Consider the following 16,147-nt stretch of genomic DNA (forward strand, 5'->3'; position numbering starts at 1 on the left):
CACCACAGTTTGAGAACCACTGATCTAGTGGATTAAAATGATGGGATGTGGTGGAATAGAAGGAAAACAAGCATCAATAAGTAAGTGAGGGTGTTACTTCACTCAAGTTCCAGCAATAATCTTTCTGAACAAAGGGCTCATACATTTCAGAAGAAGAAAGAGAACCTTAAAAAACACTAACAGATACTAAACCTTCAATTCAACTATCAATTAAGAAGCTTGGAAAAATTACAAAGTAACTCTGGATAAAAAATGAAATGTTTTATTCAAAATTGTGCAGACATTGTTGCTTGATTCACTGCCACAGTAATGTACAAATGCTTTGTGTGTGAAATGACTTGAAACTGATTAAAACACAGAAGATAAAAAAAAATGTTCAAGGAGACATGATATCAACCTGCATTGGTATGTGCCCAAATAGCATTTTTGTTCCAGCTTAAACCATGCAAACATGCTACAGGTATATTAAAACAAAACACAGTATACAATTCTCAAAATCTGTTCTGGATAAACATTCTTAAACTGAAAAACAAGTCACTTGAATGGATATTCAAAACCTCTTTATAAAGCTACACAAAATCATATCAAATTGCTGTCTTTGGTTTATTATATAGTTCTTACAAGAAATTGCTTAAATCCAAATCTTGGCCTTTGTTATTTCAGTTCAAGAAAATAATTTCTGACTGCTAAAATAGTTCTTTTTGAACAGATTTACTGTTTGCAGTTTTCACAAGAATAAACATCTTACCGTCTGAAAGACCAAAATGAGAATATATTCCATTAACCAAACACTACAACTTCAAATATTGGAGGGTGAAGTTAATATTAGATCCTTGCTCAACAGGATTTACTGAACACGAGTCATCGTTTTACTGGACCGACTTTTCATGACCTTCTGGAAGAGATCATCTGCAACGCAAAGAATATGTATCATATAAATGCACAACATTAGGAATCACTTTGTTTTAGCAGTGATAGCAGAGCAAAAGTGATTAAATAACCCAGGTGGATTGGTTTTGTGCCACGCTTGGTGGTATTAATCACCCAGGTGGATTGGTTTTGTGCTAAGCTTGGTGGTATTGCAATTTAGTTGGTGTGGGCAGGTTAGCAGTGTTCTGCCAACAAAGTGAAAACCACTTTCACAATCTGACAAATGAACATGGAGTTTCCTGGCTTTCATTGGAAAAGCACATGGTACACACATCAGATTTCCCTAAAGTATCTACGGTGGTGAAGTTTGTCCTTATAGTACTGATTCCTACCAGCTAAGTAAAGTTCTGTTTTCCATTCATTTCTGTTCAGAGGCAGGCTATTGAGACATACAGTAGATGTGCGAATTGCGCAAAGCGAGTTAATTCTTTTTGGAAAAGTTTAATCCTATGCAGATGAGGAGTGAATTACGCCAGCAGCGGCCAATCAGATTGTTTGGTGTCGTCTCTGACAGTTTGAAAATTGCAGGACTATGTTGTTGTTTGGTCGTTTATTTTCCAAAAGGAAAAGCTTGTAGGGCCTTGTAAGGGGTTGTTGTTGATACTGGTACGTTAGATATGTAATCCTGTGCTTACTTTAACAGAATGACAGTTCTGATATAAAGACAAGCGACTGGATAGCTTACTAGCTGGCTAGCTTGCTAACTAGCTCACTAGTTCAGTCTGATGAACTATATCCACATGCAACGACACGCCCACTCAAAGCTGTGACAGTTCAATTCATGTTTATGACAACATTTTGGGTTGAGGATTCAGTGATGTTCAGTGAACTGTGTTTCAGTTTAAAACTACCGCTGTATTGACTGCACCAATGCCAGTTTGGACAGAATATTGGAAATGTTAAAGCTTATGTAAAATTACCATTTCTCACAACTTGCGTGCCAGACTGCAAAGGAAACAAACAGAGGACAATTACATATTAAACAGTGAAATAGTCTTACATCGCAAACACTAGTGTGAGTTTAATCACACACTTTGGCTGTTCATTTAAAATGTCAATGGGATCTAATGCTGGAATGTAATTTCCCAACGTAATGAAAATGAATACCCTATGCAGAGTTAAATGGATGTGATCAGTCAAGGACGAATGTCATCTAATGACCAAGACTTACTCTCACTGCAGAGGTACGAGTCATCACCACTGAGCCAGCGGCCTGGTCGTTCTGAACCTTGGGAGCTGGAAGACATAGAGACGATGACTAGTGTAGCACTGAACTGGGCTTCTGTGACGCAACCATTACATGATAGTCAAGATCAAATTGGGAAAAAAGGTCATGCTTACGGAGTGGCTTAATGATGGCGTTTAGGGCGTGAACAACCCCATTGGTGGCCATCAGGTCAGCCTCAACAACTGGCACTCGGTTAACGTACATGGTTTGGTTTCGCTAAAAGAGATGAAGAAATAGCATGAGGCTCATAACTTGACCTCTTTGAAGAAGTCACAGATACACAAATTAGCCTTGAGTTATGACAATCCCTTAGTAGCTGCAGTTTCACTCTGGAGTTGATCTCCATAGGCTAGTTGTGGCATAGCATGGGAAGGAATGGGGACGCACCACACCCAGCTCCAGTCTCTCTCCCACCATGGGCTTCACCCGTGTGTGAGAGGTAACCCCTCCACTGACCAGGAGCTCCTCACCCATATGGTACTTCAGAGTGTTAACAAGCTTCTGGGTGTTACCTATAAAACACACATGAATGTGAAATATATGAGCAGAGCAGATGGACTACACTTAAAACATCCCAACCATTTAAGATGTAAAACTCATAAAGGAGTAGTTCAGATGGAGAAATAGAGGCAGAATATAGAAGTCTTTTTTTCTGTGTGCAAAATAATGTTCACATAAAAATGGACAGTTATTTAAATTCAGAATTTGAAGTTCTTCTCTCTCTCTCTCTTTATGCCACATCTTTTTTTAAGAATCAAGCCAGTACATGTGCGTTGGGATAACAGTAAAGCATTACTCATGAGTCTGTTGAGGTCACCAGGGGGCATGGCCTTGAAGGCGTCGTTGGTGGGCGCGAACACCGTGTAGGCACCCTGCTTATTCAGCAGCTCAGTCATGCCAGCCTTCTGAATAGCGTCAACCAGAGTGCTAAAAGAGAGGAGGCTAGCCTTTAGAGAGCATGCTAACAAAAAGACACAACACTGTTATAGACAGGGAAACACTGCAAAAAAAAACTGAGAAAATCTTGGGACCTGGAACTGCCTTAGAACATGTTAATTCATGAGGCACTATGGAAAAGTGTCAAGCACACTGACAGTAAGTCTTTGAATGTGGGTGGGAATGTGCAGCTGCGTATTCCCTTTCAGCTTTGTGCTCTGTTAAACCCATTACACCCCTTTTTCTTAGGATATTTCCCTGCAGGGTATTTTCAGAGCTTTGGGGCTTCAAAAGAAAATTGCAAAGCGCACAGAAGAATTCTAAGTCAGGCAGCACCTGCGTGGTATCAACTGGTGAGCATAAGATGATATCTTCACCTTTTTTATGCTTAAATGTCAACAAACTTCATAGCCTCAAGGCCACCACTAAGTCTTCAATCGGAGGAAAGGTATTACCAAGGGGAAAACGCCTTCTCACCTAAAACGATTATCTGCCTTCAGAACATCCATAACTGTTCCCATGGGTGGAACCAAGACCTTGTCAACTGTTAACATGGTGGCGAACCGTCCAGTCTTATCATGTGCAGCAATGCAAGCGTTCTCAATGCACAGGTTCTGTGAAACAAGGGAAAAATATTGTGCGTCAAATCAGTCCTTAGAGCAATGTTGCTGTATGTGAAGACTCATATTTCTCCATATGGCCATGGTCTGTGGAAAGAGTTAAGACGGTGCTGAGGAGGATGTGTCCGGTGGTCTGTAAATTCCATTGCAAAGCAGAAATGGGAGAGCGGTACACATTTCATGCACCACACAGAACATGGCTGAGAAAGGAAGACATGACACCAGCGGTATAAAATATACAGTATGTATAGATTAAGGGATATTCTTTGTACTTTTACGACAAGCACTGAACACTTATTGGGGGTATTTGTTTAACCTATAAACTAAGAATGTATGAACGGGCTTTGCTGAGTGTAAATACACAATTAAATAACATGATATAGTCATTTGTTCAATATTACATGTTAAGATTATGTACTGTTAAATAACTCTTCCTTCATATGGGCAGGCATACTTACATTTCTGTACACAAACACTCTCAGTTTAAGTCCTCCAAGGGTCTCAAGCTCCTGTCCATGATAAAGGCCTTTGGAAGACACTGTCTCTTTGATGATGTGGTTTCTCATCAACTTCTTCATCTCACCAGTCATGGTTAAACTGCCTGTGACCAAATGTAATGTGGTTGTTAGAAAAAATCCTGAGGATGAAGAGCAAAAAGGCCTCTTTGACCAGCGGAACATTTTACAAGCGAACCTTTGAAGGCGTCGTTCTGAGGGGCAAGCATGGTGACAGCCTCAGAGCCAGTGAGATGAGTGGAAAGCCCCGCATCAACAAACATCTTGGTTGCTGTGGTGACTGTGGATCCCTCGGCCAGCTCCAGGAGTGTCTTAGCTTCAAGACATACCACATACTTAAGTCAGCAGGGAACACCATCAATCTATGAGGCAATTGCTCAGGTATTTATGACCAACACACTTACAGATCATAGTAATCCTACCTGAATCGGGAATAAGGAGCTCATTGATGTAGTGCACAACTCCATTGGTGCCCAGTTTGTCCTTTGACTGAATGATGGCTTTCCCATTAAGGGTCATTTCATCTCCCTCGCAGCCTACCTCCAGTGTTGTGCCCTGAAGGGTTTCTAAGGGGGTTCCTGTGACGATGGACTCAGAGCAGTGCATGTTCTTCAAGATGTGGTAATTCAGCATGTCTAGAGAGCGACATGACAAGTCAGAACAGCAGAGGAACACAGTCTCAAGCACAGAAAATTATACCCACTTTAACATTTCTGAATGAAATTACCCCAAAACAAAGCCAACATTGTCACAGTGCTAAAAGTGACATGTTTTGGTCTGGTAACGTGATATATCACTTTTCTCTTATTACCAAACATTCTGTGTTCTATAAATGCCCTATTTTGAAGGGGGGAGTTGTGAATAATGACTGACTCAACAGACTTTTTAATTATACTTCAGTCAGTTGGCCCCCATCTTACATATATATAAATGATCCATTATAGCACACAAACCTCTTGTTTTAGTTTAGTTGTAAGAAAAACCGTTGCTAGGGATAAATTATCACCTTTCAGGGCCACTGGGTCTCCAAGGATCCTGGTCAAAGTATCTGCAGGAATCTTCTCAAAGGCCTCATTTGTTGGAGCAAAGATTGTGTAATGGCCTTCATTTTCCAGCATGGTTGTCAGACCAGCAGCAGCAACAGCAGTCTTCAATAAAAGATACATTTATTAGAACATTTAAACCCACAGTACAGACTGACCATGGTCTTCTTGCTTTCAGTTCATGTTGGTACACACCAAAACAAAATGATTTGTTAGTATATGTGACACATGAGTCCCCTTCTAGAATATGATAGGGAGGGTTAAATAACTGCAAAGAAGTGGCAGACTATTTAAAGTAAATACCCACATGGGCTTTTTCAAATGGCCATGTCATTGTGTTATGTGCTTAAAAGGCATTGGAAGAAGTGTGAAATGGGAAGAGTTGAGGCTTTACACGCAAAGTCTCCAGATCATCATCGGTGTCAATTAAAGAGCTGACATCATTGGTGATAGCAGTGATGACTCTGTCCACAACGTGGACGATTCCATTGGTCGCGTGCTGGTCAGTCTTCACAAGGCGGGCGCAATTCACTGTAACAATCTTTAAAAAGAGACATCGTGTTACAGCATGATACGTAATTGCACTTCTGCAAGATGTCTCTCAATGCAACTGTCCTATACTCACCCCATTGGGATAGTGGTGGATGTGAACATCAAAGTCTTGATACATGGAGGGGAAGGAAGCCCCGTGCTTCAGGTCCTCGGATGTCAGACGTTTGTTGACCATGTGGTAGTGAAGCGCATTAAGAAGCTCGATGTTGACATTGCTCACCAAGGCATCTAGAATTTCCTGCAAACCACAAGAGATCAGAGTCTCATTCTATCACGATGACCACATCAACAGGGTTGCAGACCACTGATGACCTCATCGTGGAGATGTTGTTTTGTTTTCCTGAATCTTTCTTACATTCCAAAACAGTTATGGGTATGAGTAAGCGATCATTATATGTTTATCATCAGATCAATTAACCCCTCGAAGGAGAGGCTTACTTGCTGAATGTTCTTTGAGTGGTAGATTCTGAACTTCCCAGCCAGCTATTGACTGTGAAAGGATTCCAGTACTCACAGTTGGCAAGGCAGCTATAGACTGTGAAAAGGTTTTAGACTGTGAAAGGGTTCCATCTATAGACTGTGAAAGGGATCCAGCTACAGACTGTGAAAGGGTTCCAGCTATAGACTGTGAAAGGGTTCCAGCTATAGACTGTGAAAGGGTTCCAGTTCTAGACTGTGAAAGGGTTCCAGTACTCACAGTTGGCAAGGCAGCCCAGGCCTCGTTGCTTGGGGCAAAGAAGGTGAAACTGCCCGGCCCCTCGATCTCCTCCCTCAGCTGGGCCCTGTCGGAGTACATTTGAGTGGTGGTGGCGCCAACCGCACCCAAGGTGTTGTAGATGTTCACCAAGGGCAAGGCTGCAAAACACAAACAGCACAATTAGCCTTCCCATGTTTAAAACACACTGTCCTGGGAGCTAGCAAACACCTCAGAAGGTAAATGAGATGTTGTGGCTTTTTAAAATGGAGAATATAATACTCTTTACCTGCAGGACAGCCCTTCTCCCCGGTTGCTTTTTCATAACCAGGACAGCACTCATAGCTGATCACCCTGGAGACAAACGCATGGAACAAAATAACAATTTTACACGAAGTTGAAGATATGTTACTTGTATGGCTAGGCTACCTGAACATGTGCTGTTGCAACACTGTAATATGCCGATTTCAAAGTTAATAAGTACATAATAGTCTAATAGTCTAGTCCTCTGCTCCAATATGTGTTAGCATTTAAGAGCGAGATGCCAACCTCATGAGTTCAGCAGCAATCACATCTATACAGTCCTTTTCTCCATTTTGTTCCCTTGTAGTTCCGTAATAAATCTGCTCTGGGCTTGAAATGGTCTGGGAAGGTCATAAAAACTCATTTCCTTTGAGAGACCAGAAATCCAGAGACACAGAATTGGCCAGAGGAAACTCCTGAGAGGCAAAGAAGGGACCACTACTGAAAGATTGCATATTGCCAGCACAAACAAATGGTAAATTCTTCAAACCCATCCTTTTAGGGCTCGCAGAATACCAATGTTAGATGCCTCAAAAATGGGGAAAAAGACACATGTACCCTCATTTCAAACAAAGCTAACTATTGTAGTGGTTATCACTTAGTTGTATACATCACACAGGGTGGTTTAACACAAGGACTATGGCTCTGGGCTACAATGAGATAATTTATTAATTTTAGAAAATAAACATTGCAACAACAGTTGGTCTGTTGTCTACAAGCGCTTGCTTGATGACAGAGAAAGAGAGACAATTAAACATTGCCCTAAAGATTCATTCACATTTCTCCCTCACTATTTACAAAAAGTATTAAATGAAACTCATATCATTCATTACAGTGGCTATATTTCTTTTCTTCAAGACTGTCAATCATCTCTAACAAAAACACAGACTTGGATTTAAGTAATCAGCTGCTATGAACATAAAAAGGAGAGTGAGGCTAAAGATGTAAGTCAAGACAAAGAGGACAATTCTGACATTCAGAGAGGGGGTAGCCTTGTAAAGCATAGAGGACTGGAAACCAGACTGAACTGATTATCAAAACAGATGGTAACTCAACTCCTGTTTGTTCTCTGCCAGCATAAACAAAGATGGTAGCCATGGATTTCTGACAAAATAAACAGATAGGCTGCAGTATTCAAACTCTGTGTACACTGAACTTCCACATGGTGCGTTCGGCTGTCCCTCACAAATGGTGCAAAAGTTACAAGTGGGTTTGAAAGATGCTTGAGAACGTGGAAACCTAGAACAGCAGACTTCACTGTCATCAAGCCTCTTGAGTACATCTATAACTTTACAACATGGAAAGTGAATTTAAATGTGATCCCACATCCAGCAAAGGACTGCATAGGAATTTATTACAACTGATTTCAGTTGTCAGCTCCTGTTTAGAGGGAATTTCACAGACCATGTAAGCTCGACTGGCAAAAAAATCTTGTCTGGCAAGGGGTAATGATTCCCTGATGAAATAGCCAAAAGGGAGTGGGTAGGGGAGTGTAGGTAGGTTATTGGTCAAGAGGAGGGATATTACTCTCCCCTCAAGTGACCTGGAAATAGCTTGCTTCACTGCTATGCCCATTAGGGGCTGTTCACACAAAGACAGGGATTGTTCACGCACCCGCCCCCCCCAACCCTAAACTTCAAACCCCCCTCTGAGGTTGTCTGTAAATCAACACAAATTCAACCTGATAATGATTAGTCTTGTGTTTACCAACCAGGCAATGTCCGTTCAAATTCATTCTGGCTTTGCACATTAACGTGGGAATTTCTGTAAAGAAAGAACCAACTAAACAAAAGCAAAATATTTGGATGACTTGTTGTGTGTGTTTAGGGATAACAGATTCTCCACGGATCTTAGTAAAGCCGTAATTTCCTAAGATGTCCAGCACCTTCAGCTACGCCGGCTTCCTCTTTTCCTTGCCAGTGAAAGAGACACTGTTGTGAAATGCACTGGAAAAAGCACAAGACTGCCTCTGTTTCATAACTTACACTTTGTTTATGCTGATACTTCAGATATTCAGGATGTGGTATGTCAGTTACATTTTTTTCCTAAAAAATTTGAAATACTAACAAAATCCCCTGTTACCCATCTATGTAACACTACAGATGCCCATGCCATGGCCAAGCTACACATCCGAGAGCGCCTCTCTGTACCTCAGGGTGTTCAAGCCTATGTCCATCCGCCAGTGCAAAGAATGAGATTGGTGAGAAATTTGCAGCATGCCTGCCTCCAAGTGGAAAAGCTGAGTGCTCCATAGGAGATAGTTGGCACACAGCAAGTATCCTACTCCTCCAAGTAAGTAAGTAAGTAAGACTTTATTTATATAGCACATTTCGTACAAGAGTTGCAGTTCAAAGTGCTTAATGGTAAAGCAAGTATCCTACTCCTCCATGGTAAAGCAAGTATCCTACTCCTTCATTGTAGAGCAAGTATCCTACTCCTCCATGGTAAAGCAAGTATCCTACTCCTCCATGGTAAAGTCATGTGTCCTTTGTTAATAAGGGTTGATTCCTTCATGTTTTGCAAGGGCTCCTAAAATCACAATGAAACAGTTTAACTGCTTTTTATATTTCTGAAAAAAGTCATTGGGCAAAGCCAGAGAAATCAAGAACTGAGGAAGGACTTGGAAGCTTAGGCCTATCAAATAATTTTTATGCCTTCAATAATACACCTGCCTTTTTTTCATTTGCCAGTAACAAATATCCTGTTAACAAAATGTTAAGTCAGAAAATGCTGACTTGGAAAAGCTTCCAACTTGAGAGACTAACAGACAAAAAAAGCACTGAGGTGTTTATGAGGCTGTTAATGGGCAGCTCCACAGAGGGTGAAAAAAAAGACAAAAAGTGCAGAAGACAAAACTGAAGCTTCGAACTATTTCCATCATCAACAATGGATGGTATAGACCCTTTTGGTCATAACCATGGCAACCAAAGCTTTCCTTTCAGAAGGAGTTTATAATATAGATGATAGTTTTTAAACGTATAATCTTATTGGATCGTTTCACAGTTGGGATTGTACTGGATCTGAAATCCTGCAGCTAAATATCAGTAGCATTCAAGAAACACTACCCATACCCTGCACACAGAGCAGACAGATACAAACAGCTATTTCCTTGTAAGATCCTATGAATAACATTACTTCACCAGGCCAATGAAAGTTTTTTTTCATAAATGGACAAAATCAAGACTTACAGCTTAAATCATTATATCATTTAAACCAATCAGCTGGCAAGGGGGATCAGGACCACATAGAATAAGTTAAGTTGAATAAGAATCTATTCTTATGTCTATGATCAGGACAGGCGGAGGTCTGCTAGAAGAAACCAGACCCAAAACACCGGTGCATCACGGGTAGCCTCCAAACCCAAAGTGCCAGAGCACATTAACAGACGGCAGGTCATTTCTCAACACCTGAGTGGGATGACTGCACTGCACAAAAATGAAACACTGTGAATCAGGAGTTATCCAAATCTGATTGTATAGCTCAAATACTGTATATATATATATATTTATTTTAATTTTGGAATAGGCAAGGGTTAAGGGGAATTACTTTTCTCCTTGGTGGTCTAAAGAAAAACTTGACTTCAGTGACATTAATTAACGGTTCTAATAACTTCCATGTTCAACATGACTGAAGGCAACTTCACTGTTGACTCAAGGAGCAATTATGGTTTGCTACCAAGCTGTTTGGGCAACAGTATGCGGAAAGAATTTAACTTTTTCAATCTCTTAAAACAGTGGTCCCTATTTTTCATGCTTGTCTAAGTTCCCAACGTCTTGCATGCTGGCATTTTGGCCCGACAAAACACTATCATTAACCACCCAACTACATCACAGGCTATCTTCCAGCATCAATTTAAAGCAGCCAGGGGTCTTAGGGATAAAATATTTTCCAGTCATCTCAGATGTCCTGACTGAGGATATTTTCAGGATTAAATCCCATACTTTACTGGGAACTCCGTTATTGCGATTTATTTAAGTACAAAACGCATATCTCAATGAACCAAGCAGTAAGACAAGTTAACTAAAGGGGGAAAAGTTCAGTGCCCTTATGAGTTTGTACCCTTCTAAGAGTGCACTCTCTAAGCAGAATAGTACACCGTGAGTTTTTTTGCAGACAGTTTGCCATTAAATGCATTGCAGTATTAAAGAATTGAAACCAAACACGTATAGGTTTTTCTTTAGGCATATTTTCCCCACTCACGTTGGCTTTCCACAGATTTTGCGATGATACCACTGTTTGCAGTTGGTGAAATACTTCTTATCCGTTCCCTGAATCTTCTGCATTGCACAGACGTTCGGGCTGAAAGGGGAAAAGTATGATAAGTTTGAAATATCCCACCAAACACATCCACATAGGCTAAACACAGCAATCTTAATTTGTCTAGGCAACTTTGTCTTCCATCAATACCTAGAAAGTCAAGGGACTGTTGGGAGTTAGCAGTCAATACAATCACTCTTCCAAAGCTGTATCAATGTGGAGCAAACTATAGGCTAGCCCGTGTAACCATCTGTTAATGTCATGAATGTTTTAAACCGTTTAATTGACCTAAACAACATTTCGACGTTAATTTTTCTTTCAGCAATCATTGATTTCCGTTGATAAAACTTACCCATGTGGTCTTCCTCTTATTCTACTGTGCTGCAGAACTGATTCATATGGCGACTTTGCAACACATAACGAAACAACTAAAGTTAGTGCTAACGCCAACAACGTTAAATGCTTCATTTTGACCCTTTAACCAGTTTCGCTCCTCTCCACGCTGGAAACAAGTATGTTTTAGATGTCCTCTGGAATAAATACTAAGCAGACTCCTTCCCATTAGGGAGGGGCTTGGGGCGGTATTATGAATAGGTAATATGAAACACTTATCAGGAGCGGAAAATTATGAATTTTTTTCCCACTGCTTGCAAGAACTCGTCTGGTTTGAAGATGACTTTAGCCCCTCGTGAATTTTTATTCGTGTTAATGTTCTTAGCCTACATACTTCTCATAGTCCACTCTTCATTTGCAAATCTGGATACCTGTCTAAAGCACAACTTTAAAAAAAAAAAAACTTAAGTAGTTCCCAATTTGTGTGAAATGGTAACAAACAGTTGTGAAAACTTCTTTATTCTTGAGGTCAGGAAACTTTTCTGATAGCCTCTCCACGGGTATTGATAAACCCATTAAAACACCTTCGCTGAACCATAAACACCGTTATTGAGCCATAAACTGTATTCACCCTGTGCTTCTTCCCCTAAAAGATGTAAACATGTAGGTTCACATGAAAGGTTGACCCTCATTTTCATGGTCAAATGACAGCAAACTGGTAAAGCAGCACACTTTTACAACCTCAATGTCTGGACAGCCAATTATGGTCCTTCTGTTTTGGACTGAAGTCTGTGCTTATATTATATAACAGTAATGACATCATAATATGCACTCCTGCACTTCATCATAAACAAAGTCCACTGGTAGTTTCCTTGTAGTCTCAGGCCAAAGGGGTGTTTTATCAGTCATGCTGTAGCACACAAAGAAATGCTGCTATTTGAGAATGCGAAACAGCGACAAGCTTAATTGGTGCCAATATCAATGCAATTGCTTTTCACCCCCATGAAAGCTGCCTTTAATCTCTGTACATCTCTGGCTAGTACTTAGAACTTTCCCTGTGCCTGTAGTGTGAACACAGATATTTTTAAAAAAAACTCACTGAACACTGTACAGTCTGAGTTTATTCAGCTCTCCAGAGCTTTCAGTGCTCTCATCAGTGTAATGGGATGAAGTCATGAGGCAGTAGATCACATCCAGAATCAGCCTCTAAGTCCCATCTGCCTACATCTGTGAACATGCACATTTGGATTGATTTAGTCATCTCTTTGCTTGCTTTATTACAGTGCAACAAATGAGCTTATCTGTTCCTTGTTGAATCCCAAACCAAACTTGTCTGCCAAAGTGCAAGTCATCTACTTGGGATTGCCAACTTCGTTTAAGTCACTGCTTTCTCTTTGTCATAGTATCCTATACACCCACACAATTATTCACAGCCAAATTTGAGTGGTTTTATCAAGCTGTGTTCTGTAAAAACCACAGACATACACTTCAGACGAGTTCCTGAGGAGCACCTCTACCAAAGGCAGAGGATCGGGTTTACTTTTTGAGATCTAAATGACTTTAACAGATCTGTAATAGCAACTTCTGCCCCTCCAAAAATCTGCTCAGCCGCAACCACATGAGGAGTCTCTTGCGATACTGTATGCAAATACAGGCCTTCTCCTCCTAATCAAGTCACTATGAAATCATTTTCTATGACTATGGTTAAGTAAATGGTCTCTCTTTGAAGTGATGGAACATGAATAGACAGCATCTCCTGGTTGCTTTCGAAGTTGGCCACGGCATGGAAAAAAATATCTTTTTGTGGATTATATTTAATCCAGGGGTTCATGCATTGGTAAAGGAGAGTGATGGAGCTTTTTGAAGCTGGTGGCAGTAAATGATGACCGCACAGTACATGCCTCCGGTGTGACTACTGACCAGCGCTGTGACTTCAGTTCCTTTCGGCCTGTGCTGCATTAGGAGATCCCTGGGGAAATATATTTAATGATTAAACTGTCATGTTTGGATCAGTCTCAAGTATCACTTTTATTGGACGGCAAAAAGAGCTGCCTTCAGCCCCTGATGGATGACCGTGAAGGAGATGAAGCGGATTCAATCCTCAGGGTTTCACCAAGACATGGCTTCAATTTGGACGCCACACAGTATACTATTAAAGGTTTCAGAACGTAAAAGGGGGAATTGCATAACCTTTATGTAACCCACAAATCCACTACTGTAAAATAATACCCCTACGACCAGAAATCTCTTTCTGTGACATTGGAGCTGATAATTAAATGAATGTTGATTCTGTTCAACCCTAAGTATTTGCGTGCACTAGAGGCCGTGCCAAAAGCAACCAAAACAGGGCCTCGGATGGAACATGATCAACTTAAAATATACCTTTAGTCAGACAGGTTTTAGAAATCATTTCCACAGAGCAAACCCCCGTGTTACGTTCAGGGAGAAGCCTATAAATCCATGCTACCAGTCCGTAAAAGCCCCACTTGTGCTCCCCTATGCTGCCATAATGGACCATTTGCCATGAGGTATTTTTCTACCGGGTCTCCTCCGTGGCGGAGAGTTTTGATGGGTTATGCGTCTCGCTTCAGCTGGGGCAATGGTAGCAGTGTGGCGTGAACCCTGGGCATGCTGCCATGGTGGCAAGAATGATTTTGTACCCCACATCGATTATGGCTCAAAACCATCAGGGATATATATGCAAAACAGTCACTAATTTTGCAGTGTCTCCTAAATGTTGCTCAAGAACATGTTGGCCCTGTTTTTTTCTACCAAAGTACAACGTCCAACAGTGTCGGTTGTGTAAGGATGCTTTCATTTGAATCTTTTCCACCAAAGTCACTGGCTGGTGGTGCCACCAATGCCACTGGCTAGTGATTGAAAGTTTGCTGCTGTTCCTAGGTACTTCATGTCTGTACAGGATAAACAGGAGCAGAAAGATCCCAGGCCTGATGAAGCAGTAATTATTGGGTAATTCCTCTCTGGATCACGAGAGAGAAGCAGTAAAAGACGGCGGGGGTCAGGAAGCTGTACGTTGTAGTCGTTATGGAAATGTATATCTGCCACGTCAACCATCATACCATACATCAAACATAGGTGCTCTCACACTCTCAATGGCATCTGGTAATCTACATGCTGTGTTCAAAAGCTTCCCGTGCGAGAGGACGCCAGACTATATAGCTCCTAGACAATAATTGCGCTGCAGCACTCCTACCGGACCAAAGGACTAACCGAGCTTTTCCAATTAAAGGTATTTAAAACTTAATGGCATACCAGGTATGCACATAGGCTATGTTTGTGAGCCTCAGTTATTTTTACAGGCTGGCAAGTTGTGGGGGGAAAAACAAACAATTACCACCCAACAGACGCAAATCTTTTGAGAGCCATTGTCTTAAGTATCTCTTGGCCACCAGCTTCTCTCTCCTGGTTGCTGAGACAGTGCAGATAGTGTTACTTTTTTAACAACTTCGATGCTCCAGAGACCAATTTTCCCTCATTATCTCCCATTCAAACCATCTGGTTAGTACATAAAGGCTTATGTATCAGTAAATGTTGTAGTGCTGTTAAGCTTCGTGAAGAACCTGACATATACGTACATAGCTGTGTTTTAGTTTTATTGTTTGTTTTACTTAGTCTAGTTAATCCACAGATAAACTAATGGAATGCTATTAAAGCATAATTATCTTTAATGCAAATGTATCTTGTTATCATAAAATGAATATACATCGGATGTGTTATTTTGTTTGACATTTAGAACTTGGAAAGGTCACCATACTCTATGAATTAACAGAAAAATGGAGAAGGGGTGATAAGAGTTCATAAAATACAGACAGTTCAAACAAATGTGATCCACACACTGTGGCTTAGTTTATTAATTTAGTGTAAAAGTGCACAAGACAGAACACAGAAATGTCAATCCAGTGATCCCCAAGCAATGAAAGTAGATTGACAATCTAATCTAATTCCTGAGGCTGTACGTCTTATTTGTTATTTAAAGTCGGAGATGAATTATGACATGTTACCTCGTGGACGTCTGTTTCTTCTATTACTTTTTATGGCCTTGTCCAACAGGAGCCGTCATGGGGCCTCGTGTTTAATGTTTAACTCCACGGCAGCCAGAGAGGCACACATTCCACTGCAGAGGCTTCCAACAGGAATGATAATACTTTGACTCTGTAAAATTCTTCTCCTTAAAGCCTTTTTTCATACGTCAGTTTCTTTATTTAGAAAATCCTTATAGGCATTGACAAAACCAAAAGCTCAAGTGAAAACAGTAGATTCATTGATTCATCTTTTAAAATCACAGAAAATCGTGCACATTTTTCTAAATCTTTTGATGAACACTTTTCTACTATTGAATTTTATCAGCTGTACTAATGCCTCAGGGTATTTTCTTTAAATATTCAATGTAAGTGACAGATGAAAAGTGCTTTCTTTCTTTATCCTTTATCCTTTATCCTTCCAACTCATTGATGTTGATGATGATTTAGAGGCACGCTGCCATTGATTCTTAAGCACTAAACTGGCCTGCTCTATTCCAGTTTCAGAGAAGGAGCTCACTAAACTGCCCTGCTCTATACCAGTTTGAGAGAACGAGGACACTCAACTGGCCTACTCTATCCCAGTTTGAGAGAGAGAAGGAGGTCACTAAACTTGCCTGCTCTATCCCAGTTTGAGAGAGAGAAGGAGATCACTAAACTGGCCTGCTCTATTCCAGTTTGAGAGAACGAGGACAC

At 40.8% G+C, this 16,147-nt stretch overlaps 1 protein-coding gene across 1 annotated transcript; it reads right to left on the reverse strand.

The window, feature by feature from the left end:
- Nucleotides 1-240: 240 nt before the first annotated feature.
- tgfbi (transforming growth factor, beta-induced) lies at nucleotides 241-11,583 on the reverse strand. Its single transcript, XM_080840398.1, has 17 exons — nucleotides 11,431-11,583; nucleotides 11,022-11,120; nucleotides 6,808-6,872; nucleotides 6,522-6,679; nucleotides 5,898-6,062; nucleotides 5,667-5,813; nucleotides 5,236-5,377; nucleotides 4,652-4,864; nucleotides 4,408-4,545; nucleotides 4,173-4,315; nucleotides 3,572-3,708; nucleotides 2,955-3,085; nucleotides 2,546-2,670; nucleotides 2,272-2,374; nucleotides 2,102-2,166; nucleotides 1,851-1,875; nucleotides 241-909 (listed from the first exon to the last, which is right to left on the reverse strand). Exons 1-17 carry the CDS (start codon nucleotides 11,544-11,546, stop codon nucleotides 848-850), a joined length of 2,034 nt encoding a protein of 677 aa, XP_080696524.1. The 5' UTR covers nucleotides 11,547-11,583; the 3' UTR covers nucleotides 241-847.
- Between the last annotated feature and the right edge of the window lie 4,564 nt (nucleotides 11,584-16,147).

Source organism: Sprattus sprattus, assembly GCF_963457725.1.
Source record: "Sprattus sprattus genome assembly, chromosome: 6".
NCBI lineage: Eukaryota > Metazoa > Chordata > Actinopteri > Clupeiformes > Clupeidae > Sprattus > Sprattus sprattus.

Excerpts from the sequence above, each read along its gene's own strand:
- tgfbi (XM_080840398.1), bottom strand. The coding sequence starts at position 11,546 with ATGAAGCATTTAACGTTGTTGGCGTTAGCACTAACTTTAGTTGTTTCG. Across the intron at positions 4,316-4,407 it reads TCAGAACGACGCCTTCAAAG|GCAGTTTAACCATGACTGGT; the intron begins GTTCGCTTGTAA and ends ATTTGGTCACAG. Across the intron at positions 2,375-2,545 it reads AGAGACTGGAGCTGGGTGTG|CGAAACCAAACCATGTACGT; the intron begins GTGCGTCCCCAT and ends CATCTCTTTTAG.